This window comes from Pseudomyrmex gracilis, unplaced genomic scaffold (genome assembly GCF_002006095.1).
Source record: "Pseudomyrmex gracilis isolate BER0280 unplaced genomic scaffold, ASM200609v1 scaffold_84, whole genome shotgun sequence".
NCBI lineage: Eukaryota > Metazoa > Arthropoda > Insecta > Hymenoptera > Formicidae > Pseudomyrmex > Pseudomyrmex gracilis.
The window spans coordinates 224,638-240,874 of NW_018020668.1; the positions used below are offsets into that span (position 1 = coordinate 224,638).

Here is a 16,237-nt window from a genome sequence, read left to right on the forward strand (position 1 = left end):
CATATTTATATTTTATTTGCATGAGATATTCCGTGCCAAATCCGAATATTTTGTATTAATCAAATTTTATTCATAAAAATCTATTGTCTCTCTCTTTCTCTTAAAATATCTTAAATTTCGCGGCGCAATCGTCTCGGTCGAGTTAACAGATCGACGTTCAATACATCCCCATTCTCCTTCTCTACCTCGAATTTGCGGTCGTATCGACAGAGCTAAATGATGTGGCAAGGGGAGAAAGTTCCTGGTTATTAATTTTTCGTTACGCGCGTCACGACAGTCCGGCCAGCCGGCACCGGCGATTTTCCTCCCGAAACTTTTCGTCTCCCCGCTACTTATCCCCGCGAGGATGAACGCGAAGTCGCAAAGTTTGTCGGTCATAATTGATGTCTCGTAAAAGGGACCGCAAAATCGGAGAGAGAGAGAGAGAGAGGAGAGGAGGGAAGGGGATAAAGGAAAGAGGGAAAGGATCGACTAAAACCGCCGTGGAAAAAGTTTCGACAGGATTCCGCACGTCTCCGCACCGTCGAAATCAATCGCGGTTGAATCGCTTCGGTACCTACGTATCGCCACGCGGCGATACGAACGGATGGAAATCCCGTGTTCGAAAATAAATAAATGACACGTATCGCGTTTTATATCCGCCCGGCTGACGTATTTTTAAAAGAAATCTGAGATATCGAGAACACGCTTTTTCGCGAGAAGAAAAACGTGATAGACATTCTGTAGCGTCGAGTTTAAGAGTCGTGCGATTCAAATATTTAAGATCGCTTCTTCTCGAGATTTTTGAGACGGTATCCAAGTTTTTTTTATGAGACGTATCATCAATTTTTGATCTCATCTGCTCTTCTCTTTGAGTGTAAGGTGACACTGTGAATTTTCAATAACGACATCATCGAATACCAGATTGTGTCATGTTTCGAATAATTGACGAGTGGAAAATGCGTATTAATTACACTTTGATTGAAGAATGTTGGATTTTTTTTTTGTTTTGTCGAGAGAGAAATGCAGATTGAAATGAGATGAAATTATATAAGGTAATTTAAATCCCAATTTATTTCCGTCGCATATGTATATATCGAGTTGATCAGCGAAATACACGTGCTTGTTAGGCGAGATAGTAATGAGCGCGTGACAGGTACGCATAATACATTGATATAATATTTCAAAGAGAAAGAATGTACATGTGTGTGTACGTATATTCTTTCCCCCCGATTTTTTTCCCCTCCGGCACGGGAGGATGATTTTAATTTCCGGAGTAGTACGAGGATGATAAATCGTGCGGACTTAAAAGTAACGCATTACGAGCACCGACTAATTGCCGAGTGCTAATTAATGCGGTCTTAAGCAAAGTTATAGTAATTAATTATTGTGCTACGTCACAAGACTCCTCTCGCGCAATGAGAACAAAAGAACAATACAAACCGCCATTTTCCGACTTTTTATCATTATCATCAGTTGAAAGACAACTTACCGCTTATATTAGTTTTACGCTCGCGCTCTCTGTCGAGACAAATAAAGAAACGGCGTTCCGCCGTTGTGTACTATTTATCCGTTTTTGTTTTTTTTTTAACTCTTTGCAACCGCACACACTAGCAGAAGATGCGTAATTACAAATTATCTCATTATATATGTCAATATGTAAAAGTTATCGTCAGACCATGCAGATTGGTCTTTTATTGTTTTAACAGATCAACAGATAGGATAAAATTTACTTTCCACGTTTTATAATTCTCGAGATTCTCGACGTTCTCTCGCTAAAATTAAAGAAAGAACGATAGAGATGTCTGCTTTATTAAATAAAAACGAAATATTTCATATTCTATTCGGCTTATAACCGAAGGAATGCCTCGTGAGTTTTGCTATCTAATTCCCGCAGGCACTTCCCGACTGAAGATCTCACGATGAAAGTTCCGGTAAGGTCCCGCCGTCAAGCCTCGGAAGCCCCGCGCGCCATAAATTCATCGAAGTGCCTCGATCGGGAGATATTATAACTCGACAAGAACGAGGGAAAGAGAGAGAGAGAGAGCGATTGCCGATGAAGTTTCGGAAAATCGCGAAGAGGCAATAACTCGGGATGGAAAAACGGGCGAGATCGTTTCGTTTCGAGCTCTCTTCTCCCGGTCGATGCGCGGTCGGTCGCTTTCCCCGCGCGAGAGCCAGGCGCAGCTACCCCCCCGATATCACTCGGACGACCAATTTAAAGTTACGATTCGCCGGCCATTTTCGTGTCCCTCCGGGGAAACGACAATGGCGCCGGCGGTGGTCGGATTTGGGGTGCTCGAAATGCGGTTTGACGGCTATTACGGGTATCGGCCCCGGCTATTTCCGTTGATGGAGGATCTGACTTGCGAATTTTTAAGATAGGGATTCGCGCGCATTCGATCTCTCGCAAAGAGATGATCTAAATGCGACTTGTCGCATTGAGAAAATAGCTCGGAAAATAAATGCAATTGCGCGGACTCAAGTTGAAACGCTATCGCAACGACTTTTTCTGTGACTTGTTTAATCGCCGTGAGACGTGGCGATTAAAGAGAAGACAGATGAATCATTTATCGGCGGTACATAACGATCGAAGAAATCGGACTCAAATCGTCCGTAAAGTCAGTAACCTGACGATTACGAGAGATTTCTTTTTCTCAAGACGGCTAAAAATAAGAAGAAAAAAAAATATTTCAAATATACAAAAGTTCACGTTCGCGATTTATCATTGGTTCTAATGACAAATCGGACACGAACATTTGCACTCACTCAGCGTAAGTATATCATAAGTTATTCCGAAAGCGATTGGATCAATCGCAATTTATTTTGCTAAAACGGTGAAAAATATATGAAAAAGTCAAAAATATCTAAACATATAAAGAAGCTCTTGCAATATACACGTTGCTATCAAACACAAATCATTAAACGTCGCTGAATAATTCAGTAACGTTATATACAAAACAGTATCTCTAATTACATTATTACACCAAATCAATCCGGACAACTGCGATTACATCTAAAATATCAGTACTTTGTAGCGTGTTATCTCTTTTTTTTTTATGTCAATATTTTCTTTTCGTCTTGATGTATTTCATTTTTTTTATTTGGTTATTTCACAATTATTTCTTTTACTTGTATTATAAATCTATTTGTTAATTTTTCTCTGTCTGTTCTCTAATTAATTGCACAATATGACTTATGCTTGTTTAGCATAGCTGAACTAATAATTAGTGCTATTGATATTATAATCAAGAGGCACGGTAGTGTCTCGCGCCAAGTTCACGCGTAACGAAGAGTTGATCTCCCCGCAGTCACGCGACCGAGGTCAGTGACCCCGCCGCGGTCGCGCGACCGAGGTCAGTGACCCCGCCGCGGTCACGCGACCGAGGTCAGTGACTCCGCCGCGGTCGCGTGACCGAGGTCAGTGACCCCGCCGCGGTCACGCGACCGAGGTCAGTGACCTAACTGTAGTATATATGAAGTATATATAAAGTATATATAAAGTACAAAAGTAAAAATTAATAAATTAAAAATTAATAAATTAAAAATTAATTAATTACAAATTGATTTAATACTACAAAATCTTCTTTCTTTATAAGACGTGTTTTACAAAATAAAATAATACTACAAAATACAAAATGTCACGATTTTAAAAACACGTGAGTAAGTAAAGTCAAGTGACTTTAATTACGTGGTTTTTCTCTCCCTGTCACATGGCGTTACGTTTTTTTAAAGTCACACGATTACAGTAAATTCACGTGATGTTTTTCTTTTTCTCCTTGTCCACGTGATTCATGTATGCTGTCTGTTAGCAAGCATACGAACATGCACACATTTTGGTCGCACGACGACGATAATAATGACGTTCCTGAAAACGTGAAAATCTCACTTCAAAATTTTATCGTCGCCTATTTCCAAATCAGAAGCACACACAAAAAAAACTCAAGAATCCTTTTTTTTAATAGTTTTGTTTTGAAGCGATTGAAACTTAAAACGAAATTGATCGGTCATTCAGTCGTTCTTGAAATATTGCCCCATGAAATCTTCTCACTTCTCAATTGCATGAATTTCGCGTATAAGAGTCGCGTAACGAAGTCGCGCTCGAAATTGCGCGAGGCACTATATCGTGCCTCGTGATATTTTTCTTGTCTTTCAGGCGAGGCTAGATTATGTCCCTCTAAAACTTTTATGAATATATACGACTTTGGAATCACGAGATGGCACTCACGAAACATCGCCTTTTACGCATATATATATATATTATATATGTGTATATAAGCGAAACGGTGGGCGGTGCACTCGAAACTTTGGGATAAACGACTGGAGGCGTATTTTCATAACGATTTCCGCCCAGACCGTATTTCTTCGACTTCAATTCCGGAAGCACTTTGTGCTCAGGAAGCGCTTGTGTGCGCGGAAGAGAAGGACTTTTGCGACTTACGTCCGATAATCGAATGAAACCATGCTCGGCCGTCGACGAGGACGGAATGCAAAAGTTTTAAAGAGAGGAATTTCAATTTGTGTAATATCAGATATTTCGAATTCTCTCGCCGGAGAGCGGCGAGAGTAAGAGAGAGGAGAGCGTGAAGAAGAGGAGCGCGGAGGTGAAGAGGAAGGGGAAGATTTAATCAATTAGGTGGACGCGAATAACTGCACGGCGAGGAAAAGTTCGGCGTGGAAACGTGCCAATGCCAGCGATCCTCCTCGTTTCCGTTTTATCGCGATTGCCAATCATGAGCCTCGAATGGGAAATTATGCCGGGCGAATCGAGCGAAATATTGAGATTAACGCTCCTAATTTTGCGCGAACGGAACCAATTCTCTCTCTAACTCTCTCTTTCTCCCTAACAGAAATAAAAAATTTCTCAGATTCCGTTCGCGTATATCTATTCCGTGCGCCATAAGGTGCGCATTGCTCGACACGGCGCGAAAAACGCTTTATTCGGTGGCCATTCTCTGATTTTAATCGCCATACTCATTTAATGCCTTTCCTTTTAAATTTCCGCGGACACGCGCGCGTCCGAAATTTATACCTCCCGCGTTCACATCGCTGCAGGCGCGCGTTTTTGCGCTTGACACGCGCATAGAATTCGCACTTTGACGTTGCAAATGTCACGTCATTCGCAATCAACAAACGTCGCTTTCGCGTCAAATCGATTGGTAATGAAACACACAGTCGCAACTCGTTATTATTTTGTAGCGTTATTTTGATAGCGATACAATGGCCCAGTATGAGCGCGGAAAATAACAAAAACGCTGCAAAATATTCGAAGGTGAAAGTTTTACGATACAAATATATATTTACTTTAATTTTAACTTCATCTTATTACGTAATTAATTTAATATATGTATAAATAAAAGCATTGGAGAAAATTACTCGCTCAATACACAAAAGAAAAAATCTCAGTTTAAAATATATCATCACGAGTTATTGTTGTTCTACTAAATAAATAAATTAATTACTAAAAAAAGAAAGAATTTTATGGATATTTTTATATTTATGTCAAATATAAAATCTGTGCTGTAAAAACTCGTTCGATCGTTTGCTTAATCGTTAAAAATAAAGTTTCTCGTTTACTGCTCTCGGACAAAAAAAACAACGTAAGTAGACAATTTTATCCCGACATATAACGAGACGGCGCACAAATAGTCTCGACGTATATTCGTGGAAAAATGGTAAATCTCTCTCTCTCTCTCCGTACGTCCGAGTTCTCGCCAGTTTCTTTCGGCGCATCTGCGACGTCTCCGCTTGCATATGTTTCTGCGCGCACACCTACACACATCCATCCACACACACGCACCTGCAGCAGCGCGGCAGAACCCACGGAAAGGCGAAAAATACTTTTCGAATAAATTGTCGCACAGGAATTCCACGGCGATGCGCCGAACAAAACGGCCACGCTGCGTGTTCGTAACACGTAAAAGCGAAGCGAAGAACGTGGAGAAGAGGAAGGAAGGAAGGAAGGAAGGAAGGAAGGAAAAAGAATCGGTCGGTCGGTCGGTCGGTTGGTCGTCGGTTCCGACGGGACGCCGGAGGGTACGGAGTGTCTCGTAAAAATGCAAACTTCTCTCGCGCTGCACGGCGTCGATGCCGGGCGCACTAGAAGGTGCCGGTCGTTGCGCGATCCCGATGTTGTCGCTTCGCCTGCGCCACATCCAAAAAGTTAGACGTAGATTGTGAAAACGGAAAAAAAAAAAAAAGAAAAAAGACGCGGCGCGAGAAGTAAGACGCGAGGGGAGAAAAAGCGAGCGAGGGAAGTCGGACGACGACGACGACGACGACGGTAAAGCTATATCCTACGAGAGAGAGAGAAACTCTCGCGGGAAGTTCACTCCGCGCGTCGTTGCAAACGCGAATGGTTGGGAGCTACACCGAGAGAAGGAAGAGAGGGAAAGAAAAAAAAGAAGAGAGAGAAAGTGAGAGAAAGGGTCGCGGAGAAGAGAACGTTTTCTTGATTTTTCAAGGGAAAAGCAGAGAAAATCTCTGTGTCAGAATTGTTACCGAGAATACGATACTGCTCGCCTCTATTTGGTGACGCGGAAACATCAACACTTTCGGAAATGTCATCGCGTGTGTCGAGCCATCCACTCTCTTCTCTCTCTTTCTCGTCTCTGCTGGTGTAGATTTATTTCTCGATGACAAAGTTTTTGCGCGTAAGTGTATTAAATTTGTTTGGTTTTTTTTTTTTTAACTTTTGCGCGTTAATCCGCACACAATTCTGAAAATAAATAAAAATTTTTCTCTGCATCTACTCTTTAATCTATTTAAAAAAAAAAAAAAAAAAAAATGCCGTTACAGAGATTTTTATATTTCGCGCCGCACAAAAAACATAACTTTTCTCCGCTTTTTTCCGATTCGTCACACGCTAGGTGGAGAGAAGAGGCACAAGAGTGTGTGTGTATCACGCTGTGTGGTGGCGCGGCCGATGATTGAGCGGAGAGAAACGTGGAATTGCCCCGGACGAGCCGGAGGGAGCAATAATCTTGGAAAGCAATTAGCAGTCGAAGGGCGCGGACCGACGAAAACATCAGAAATCTGTTTCGAGTTGATTACTTTCTTACGGATCGCTCTCGGTGTATCGTTCGAAGTGGTTTACCGCTTCGTCCCCCGGTTTGTTAACCGACGATCGGACGCAATCGGACGAGAACGATTCGCGGCAATCGTTTTCGCAGTTAACTGTCACGTCTCTGCGCGAGCCCGGGAACAATTTGCGCGACGATATTTCTTGTCGAGAAAATAAATTCGTATTTCGAAACCTTATTCTTCCGGTTAATTTGTGTCGGTTGACGTTGCGCACGCGAGTTGTGATTGTAAAAATTTCCGACATTTAATTTCGATTCTCTGTTTACCGACAATTCGAAAACCTGTGTGTGTGTGTGTGTGTGTGTGTTCGCTGCAATCGGTTTCTCAAAGTTATCGATACGCCAGAGAAATGCGCAAGTTGCGCGCGGATATTGCACAGATATACGTACATCATAATAATCGATAACCGCGCGCGCGCGCGAGCTCCTTCTCCGTCTCTGCGCGAACCTCGTTATACGTAATTTCCAGAGAGACGGATAGGGAGAATACCAAGGAAGAAGACAGAGAGAAACGGAGGAGGTGAAGCAAGCGTGGGAGGGAGGGAGGGCGAGCGAGAGAAACTGCATGAATCGCTCGAAGCCAAACGGAGACGTGCCCTCGAAGGCACTTACCGCTAACGCGCTCTAAGTATTCATAGTTCTCCCACACGGGCGCATCAAGTTATTCCGCCTTAGTGGCGTAATGAAGAGGAAAGCGGTGAACTACTAACCTGGGGTGGATAGTGATCCGGCAGGGCGCGCAGGGCTTCCCTGTACGCCGACAGGGCTCTTTGTAATCTACCCTGATCGGCGTACAGCGCGCCTAATTGAAGGAGAGCCTGCACCCTGGCCGCCTCGTGAGCCCTTTTGTCCTTCAGACCGGAGCCGTCCAAGGATGCACCGGCGCGCAAAACCGCAGCCGCCTCGGTGCCGCGTCCGACCGAAATCAGCGCGGCTCCCAGATTCACGTAAGCCTCTGCAAAGACAAATGATAAGGATCGGTGAGCACCGCTGGATTCCGAGAGAGAAAGAGAGAGAGAGAGAGATCGCCGATACTCGCACACCCGGGGAATTTAAACTCACACCTCCCGGACTTAGCGACGTCACGGGGATTTCTCGTCCGCGGCGAGATTTCGTGCCTTTCCGCTATCACATTTTGCGATCTTTCCGTTTTACTCTCTCTCCTTTACATTTTCCGAACATAAATATAAAATATACTTTTTTGCAAATAAAAATTCTAATTTACTATATTCTTTTACATAGTTTTTTTTTTTTTTCACATATTTGTTATATCTTACGGTCACATCCTTCTCTCGTTTTTATATTTGTTTAGAATAAAAAATTACTTTTGCTTTCAGATCCAAGTTTTGCTTTTTAAAACAATCGCCGAGATGCAATTATATACGTATATTGTATAATAGGTATCATCAATGTCTGTGCACCATCTCTGATGCATAAAAGCGAATAATGGAAAGTTGGATGAGTGACGGCTCGGCTCGGATTGCGGAGAATGATTTCATGAGCCGAAAAGATTACGACGGGGCACAAATCCCTCCCGCCTCGGTGGAAACTTTAGACTGTGTGGCATTCCGTTTTTCCGACGCTTTTATTTCTGACTTTAATTAAAAAAGTCTCCTTTCGAGAGAGAGAACTAACTTTCCTTAGTAGGCCTTGGATTGGAATAAGCGCTTTGTCGCTCAAGTAAAATTGCCACGATCTCACAAGACCGCAAGGGCGATAAGAAAGATTACGTAGGGAGAGAGACTTTTAGTTTTCGAGATAAGAAAGTGCTTTTTGCCAGATTTGCCTTTAGATTTAGACACTCTTTTCTCGCGATTTCTTTGAAATATTAATAAAAGTTCCGCAGGCGATTGAAGAGAGAGAGAGAGAGAGAAAAAAACAAATATTGTATTCCATATTCTTCTCGTCGGTTATTGCATAATTTCGTCGCGCAAATGTGAATCTGAAAATAAATATAAAACGCAATGTAAGATAAAAGAAAAAAAAAAAAAAAAGAAACAAGTAGTTTCGCAGGAATGTCGGTGCAGTCTGTGCGCGCGCGAGAAAGACATTAACCCGCATTTTATTTCGAGACTTCGGTAATCGGAGACTTTCGGTAATTCGGTGAAGGAGAGTGGAAATGCGATAATGAAAAACGGCGGGCCGTAAAAGCCGCGGGCGTATATAGGGTTCGCATTTAGTCCACGTGAAAACTTATTACGCGCTACGGTCGAATACCACCTGTTACCATTTATCTCTCGAACACGCTCGCGCGCGCGAGAACCGTCCTTACGTTCTTTCTCTCGTTTGCGCGAAAGATAAATTTCGATTCGCGGTCGATTTTAAAGGGGGCCATCAGCGCGAGCGTCGTGGCTTGAAATTATCGTGCTATTTGGTTCTCGCTCGCTGGCCGAGGAGGAGTGGCCGCGAGATCCTCTTTTTGCGGCTTTAATTAACAAAAAACTGTGTCGACCTCGAAACGGAAATCAGGCGCGTCGGAAAGGCAATTTCCTGACTAAAGAGGGCGCGTCGAGGGAGGAGCGAGCTCGCGGTTTCCGGAGGACGACGGCGATACCTGCGCCTCGCATTATTTTGACTAAGAAACGGTCTGTGCGGAATCGGGCAATCCATTTTCCTCGCTGCCGTTTCTCTCCGGGAATACTCTATGGAATTAAAGCACAGAGAGACCGAGAGAACTTCCTGTATTTCCCGGGATCACACAGGATAAATGTATGTGTGTGTGTGTATGCGCGCGCGACAAAGTCCGAGCGACGACGCGCATATCTCGAACACGTCGATGTCTATTAAATCTGCTCTGCGTTTCGACGCGCGAAAGCTTTCCGTCGTGTTTTTAGCGACGAGTTCTATGACATTCTAACGTATGATATTCTTCCATATATTCGAGTCCGTTCCTTTCCGAATCGATTGAACGAGTTTTACAATTGACAGGAAACATTGACGTTTTTGAAAAACGAGATATGAAGAGAAGATCTAAATAAGCTGAAATATATACATCGAAATTTGCGCGAGAGTTTCGATTTTAGTTTTTTTTTTTTTTTTTTTCATGTTTCCTACACACATCGCTACACGCATAAAACGGAGTGTATCAATACGGAGGATCGGATAATTCAACGTTGAGTCATTACCTGATGTCGCTATAAATTCCCGACATTTTGTGATTCGAGCGTTACTCGAACTATATTACCTGGGAAGCGACGGCAATCGACTCGCGCGAGATAATTACGCCATAAAAAGCTCGAAGATCGAGACTCTCTTGCTCGCGAAACGACGACTGCCATAAAAGCGGACTCACTCTCCATCTCTCGCAACGAGTTTGTCTCCTCTTTCTCTCTCCTTCCCTCCCACCCTTTTCTCTCTCTCTCTCTCTCTCTCTCTCTTTCTCTCTCTGTTTCACCTTCCTCCTCACGAAGGGATATTGCGGCGCGTCGTAAAAAGAACAGAAGACAAGGAAAAGAAGGCGAAATAACACGCGACGGCGGTCTGCGTTTGGCAGTGAATTATACTGTCCGCCTTTTGCGGCCTGCTCTTTCCACATAATCGTACCGAGTCGAAGAAGAGAGTCAGGTGGCCCGTCGACACACCGGAAAATGTGATGGTGGGTTTGGGAACGGAGAGACGCTCGGGTACAGAGAGAACGGGGCGAGGAGGGAGCGTAGGAGAAAGGAGAGAGAGAGAAGGGTGGTGTAGACTCTCGTCTACGGGGTCTACGGCGCAGGCGGAAGAAGGATGGGCGGACGGAAACTGCTGTTTCATCTCCGACTCCGCCAACTTGGCAAGACCGCCGCTCTGTTTGCTTCCTAATTACGAAAGAGAGAGAATAAGACGCGACGGGAGAGAGAAAGAGGAAAGGAAATGACGAGAGAGAGAGAGAGAGAGAGAGAAAGAGAGCGCGGAGAAAAAGAGTAGGGAGATGGGGGGGAGAGTTGAAGTGAATTCAACTCCACCGCTCTCGCGGAATTAAGATTCCATTGTGCAGCCGAGTTTTGTGTGTGCCTTGCAATTTTCTGGTTAACCTGGCCGACTCCTGGCACGCCCGCCTTCCACCCCCTTTCCTTCCCTTCCCCCCGTTCTCGTTGCATCACATGCCGCGCCGCGCGTCGTTCTGACGAAGATCGATGGCGCACGACCGACGCCCCCTTCGATTTATCGCCCGCGACACGCGCTCGGTTTTCCGCGATAATTCGTTGCGGGCGCGGGATGTGTTCGTTCGATCGCGCCGGATAGCGCCGTTGATCTTGCGAGACAAAAGCCGAGCGCTCGACGCATCCCCCGGCCGATGTTATTCATAGAAGTCGCCAGCTCGATTTATGCGCCGGCCAGAAAAATTAATTGCATCGAACGTGCGCGAAGCGCGTTTCAATTCGACTTGCGTGTCGCGCGCGACGACCCGGAGAGAGAGGACTTTAATTGTTTTCGATGAAATACAGGCAACAAAATAATAATGACATTTTTCTTGAATACTTTTCAATAATTTTTCGACATTTTGCAAACATTCTTTTTGAGAACATCTCGCAAATAAATCGATTTGCGTATACGCGAAATTGAAACACACATGTGATCTTCTCGATATTCTAATTGTTTTTGCGCTTTCCGTATATTGTTGCAAATTATTTTACGCGCGTGTTCCCGAACACGCAACAGAATTGCCGCGTTCCTCAGGACAGGCGGCGAAAACAAAACGCGAAGACAAACTTTCCGCGAAGTGACTCGGCCGTGTTCTGTAAATTATTAAAGCTCGACCGTTAAGTGTTGGCTGGCGGTGCAAGCTGTTGACCGTTGAAACGTTAGTTTCAAGATTACGGGACAATTTAGCGCGCGCGCCATGGCGATGTAATTTCGCACGCATCCGACTGTGACTCATTGCCGGAAAAGCTCGCTTGCAGTTGCGAGAGGAAAGGAAAAGAGAGAGAGAGGAACGGAAAGACAGAGTGAGAGACGTGCGAGAAAATATACCGCTCATTAGCGCGTGTGCTATTAGGCGGCTCCTTTCGCGGCACGTACATATTTTCACGTTTGCCTTCACGTTTCACAGGACAGAAACTCGCTGCGCAAGCCGACTGTTAGCGAACAATTAAATTGCGACGAGCCAATGATCGCTATCCGCGAACCCTTCTTATCGCACAAAACCTTCCTTTGTTCCGGTCCGACCGCCAACCAGCTTATCTACTCGCGCGTCCGCACATGCCTCGATTTATCCACTGGGAATCTTGCAAAGAGATCTTTTGCTTCACGTTAAATTCCGCGCGGAGAGTCTATATAAAGTTATCGCTAGTTTAATATTATATTTCGCTTACATTTATAAAAATATATTCAGAAATATAATTGATATTCTCGTATTTGACGCGAAAATTTTAAATTATTTTAAAAATCAATTAATATAAAAATTCTCGTATTTATATTTCTCGTATCTGACACAAATTTTAAATTATTTAAAAATTAAATTATTATGAGAACTTTCGTATTTAGTATCGTGAAAATGAGAAAGAGAGATTTACTACTGATTAATAAAGTTTTGGTCGAGACTAAACAAACTCATTAAATATTTTTCATATTACATTAAGATGCAATTAATTGAAGTAATTTCGAATCATTATTAAATCGGGGTCAGTCTTTTTTTTCTCTGTTTATTCAAAAAATACTCTTATATTAAAATTTTAACTTTCGATGTAACACATCATCCAACTTATTCGCGCGCAATCTAAATCGCACGCTTGATCGACGCGCTGAAACAGCCGATTAGACGAATGGACCGTTCGACGGTGATCCGTGCCGGATTGTGAGAGGAACCCGCACACACATATCGGCAGTTCAACGGCTTTCTTTCCGCCTCGGGCGGTCCCGTAAATCGGTCGTAACCGTCCGGCTTTTAAAACACGCCCGGTCTGAGTAATTAGTGGCTCGATCGGCCGCCAATTTGCGGATACGGCCGCCACAGGCTGCACTCGCGCCTTGCCGTACCTATTTCCCGAGGTTGACACACGTGTATGTGCGCACGAAACGCAGGTGCAACGCGTAGCACATGAGCGAGCGAGAGAGCAAGCCTTTATCGACCGGCGTTGGTAAAGTAAAGAGAAGTGAGAATGTGCGCGCGCGCGCCCGTATGTGTGTATATGTATGTGCGCGTGAGCGCGTGTGGATGTGATGCGCGTGAAATCACGTTCATTTCCTGAACCGTGAAGAGCCGAACTAAGAGTAATGGTTGTTCCGATATCGTGTCATCGAAATAGATTCTTAATGAAATAATTGAAAGCGCTGCAACAAGATAACCACATTTAACCACATCTACAACTGAAATATATTATTTACTATAAACTAAAAATCGTAACGTGTATACATTGTTCATTTCTTTATTTTTTTTTTTTTTACGCGCGTTACTTTTATACGCAATATTTTTTGATAACGCGTTTAAACAAAAGCCATTCCCAAATTATCTTACATTTCATCAATTAATTTTCTTGTATGTTGTTTGTTTTGTTTTTGTAAAACCGTTCGCTCTTTTTGCTCAACGCGAAGCCGCGGCATTTTGCGTTTTTCAGAATTGCTTTGCACAATCTGTGAATTTCAAACCACTTCAACCGCTGTATGATATTAATTAAGTAAATGATTAAATTCGGATGAAACAATTAATTTGCGTATTTAATGTAGATTATCATGACACGGCACGTCTAAATGAAAAGCACCGGCCGTCGCCGCATCCGGCTTTTCTGAAAATGTAATTACAATTCGCCGATTAGCGCGGGGAACGAAAAATATGTAATTCCTGACAATTGCCATGCAGCAACGCGCGTCGGCATCAAATATGAAAATTAATTAATACTCTCGAATTCAATAGTTTATTCGATTCGCGTTACGTACTGATGAAACCCGCGCCAATCTCCTGCCGCCTGTATGCCACTTCTGCTAAAGCAATTACAAAACCAATAACAATACATACGTACGGGGGAAAACGTTCAAACGTATAAAACGATCGTGTGATGTTGCAATGTATTGACTACAATTGCGAGACTGACTCTAATCGAAACAAACTCTTAGATCGACTCGATCGACTTTCGCTACTTGTATACGTAGCTTCAAAAACTGATCAATTAAGATGACGTAGCTAAGTGATAAGGTTTTTTTTTTTTTTACAAAAATGGCTACAACAATCGATTAAAGCGCGATTCGACTGTTTCTCCAATAGAAACTGCGTCCAATTAACACGAGTCTGATCGGATGTAAATCTTGTTTAAATTACTACCTTGCTATAATTTCTTCTCAAAAACGTTTCGAGAGACAGAGACAGAGAGAGAAAGAGAGAGAGAGAGAGAGATTGAGAGAAATGGAGAAGATGACAAGTAAATGTATATAGTCTGTATGTACACACATACACACACACACACATACACAGAGGCAAACTCTCTGTGCGCACCGTCTTTGAGTGATCGCGTCAAGGACGAGGCATGAGGGTGCGGCTGGGAAAGGGGGTACGGCCTTTACACGAATTGCCGTATTCAAGGGAATCAATCGTGTTAAGTGCTCATACAAGCGATCCAGCTAATTTCCCGCGATTCGAGCTCTGAGACGACACTTAAACGCGCGCGATACGGAAACTCTGTAGCGAGAGAGGAACCGGGGGTATAATCTCGGCCTTCTCTCTCTCTCTCTCTCTCTCTCTCTCTGTGCGCGCCCGCCGTCTCGCGGTGACACTAACAAGATCACATTTCCGTCGCGAATGATCGCGAGCAATTATATAGCTACTTCAGATCAGGAAGATCTGTATCTGTTCGCACAGTTAGTGGATAAAATTACTTAAAATAATAACAAACCGAATATAAATAGAAATCCGCTTTATCTTTAACTTGATTTATCGATAGACCGATAAAGTCTTTGTGTGTGTGTTTTTAGACAATATAAATATAAATTAATATTATTAGCCGCGCATATATAGACACTGTGTTTTTTCACAATGTTTAAATGTAAAGTATATCGCATTGCGATAGGTATTTTCACTCGCAACACTGCATTCTTTTTTTTTTTTTTTTTTTTTTTTTATACAACAGCAACTACGATAAAAATGCAAAAACAAAAATAGAGATCCAACAACTGTGTGTGAAATGTTGTCGAAATAATAACTCGCACAGAAAGAATTTTGATGTTTGACTTATATAATAAATACGCAAAAATATAAAGATCAAATGCTAAAAATTGTCGGAGAAAGATAATTACGTTTTATTTGTTTGAAACTTTGACGAAGCGTTTGTAAACCAAAATTAGATATCGTGACGCGATAAGACCTCGCTTCCGTGCTCGAGGGCAAGGATCTTGCGGCTCTAATGGAAATCCAGAAACGGCTTTCGAAGTGAGTGATTGCGCCGTGAATGCTACTTTGCCGCGTGTATCCGTTGAAATTAGGCGAGATTTATGGGGAGGGGAAGGCGCGCGCGCGCGCGCGCGTCTCTCAGAAGCTTTTCTAATAATACACCGACTAAAATTGCAGAGTCCATCCGGTTAACCTACTTACCGAGTATTTCCGATGTGCTCCGCAGGGCGGTTCATATATTTCGCCGGTAATGAATCGTTACGTTCAGCTTTCGGTTGCCGTCGATTCGAGGACGCGAATAGGAGCGATCCCTGCGCCGTCGTGTCCTACATAAACCGATCTCTCTCTCTCTCTCTCTCTCTCTCTCTCTCTCTTCCTATTTGCACAAAATCCCACTCGCTAGTTCACAGGGACAGCCGTTATAGGAAGTTCTGATAATAACGCGCGATTTATGGGCGATCTTCTTCGCGAAATACGAGTGCTCAGACACGGCGTTTGTCGATTATCGCCTACATCAAAAGATACGTCCCTCGTTTAGACAACCAATGCAATTTAAATGAGAATTCCGATATCGATGATTTGTTACTGTACTTTTACGCGAGATGAATTAAATAGATTATAAAAATTTGACAAGATGATCTGATTGAGTCAATTTTTTTACAATAATTATTTGTTGATAATTACCCATGTAGGAATTGCCGACAGACTTCCAGTAATACTACTAGGCCAACAATGGCCCAACCTTTATAGTCGATACTCGATATTGACAATTGGTCCAGTATTGTCCCATTTTTATATTTTATAACAGCCCAATATTGGCCCGTTTGTTCACCAGTGTTCGGCATTCATATTGGGCCAGTATTGGCAAGAAGACGGG

At 43.2% G+C, this 16,237-nt stretch overlaps 1 protein-coding gene across 1 annotated transcript in view; it reads right to left on the reverse strand.

Annotated features, from left to right (window-relative positions):
* The window catches only part of LOC109855233 (transmembrane and TPR repeat-containing protein CG4341), a 209,993-nt gene that overhangs the window by 14,394 nt on the left and 179,362 nt on the right, over positions 1-16,237 (reverse strand). Inside the window, exon 7 of the mRNA XM_020429243.1 lies at positions 7,772-8,016. Within this exon, the coding sequence (XP_020284832.1) occupies positions 7,772-8,016 (245 nt within the window). The remainder of the gene's footprint in view (positions 1-7,771; positions 8,017-16,237) is intronic.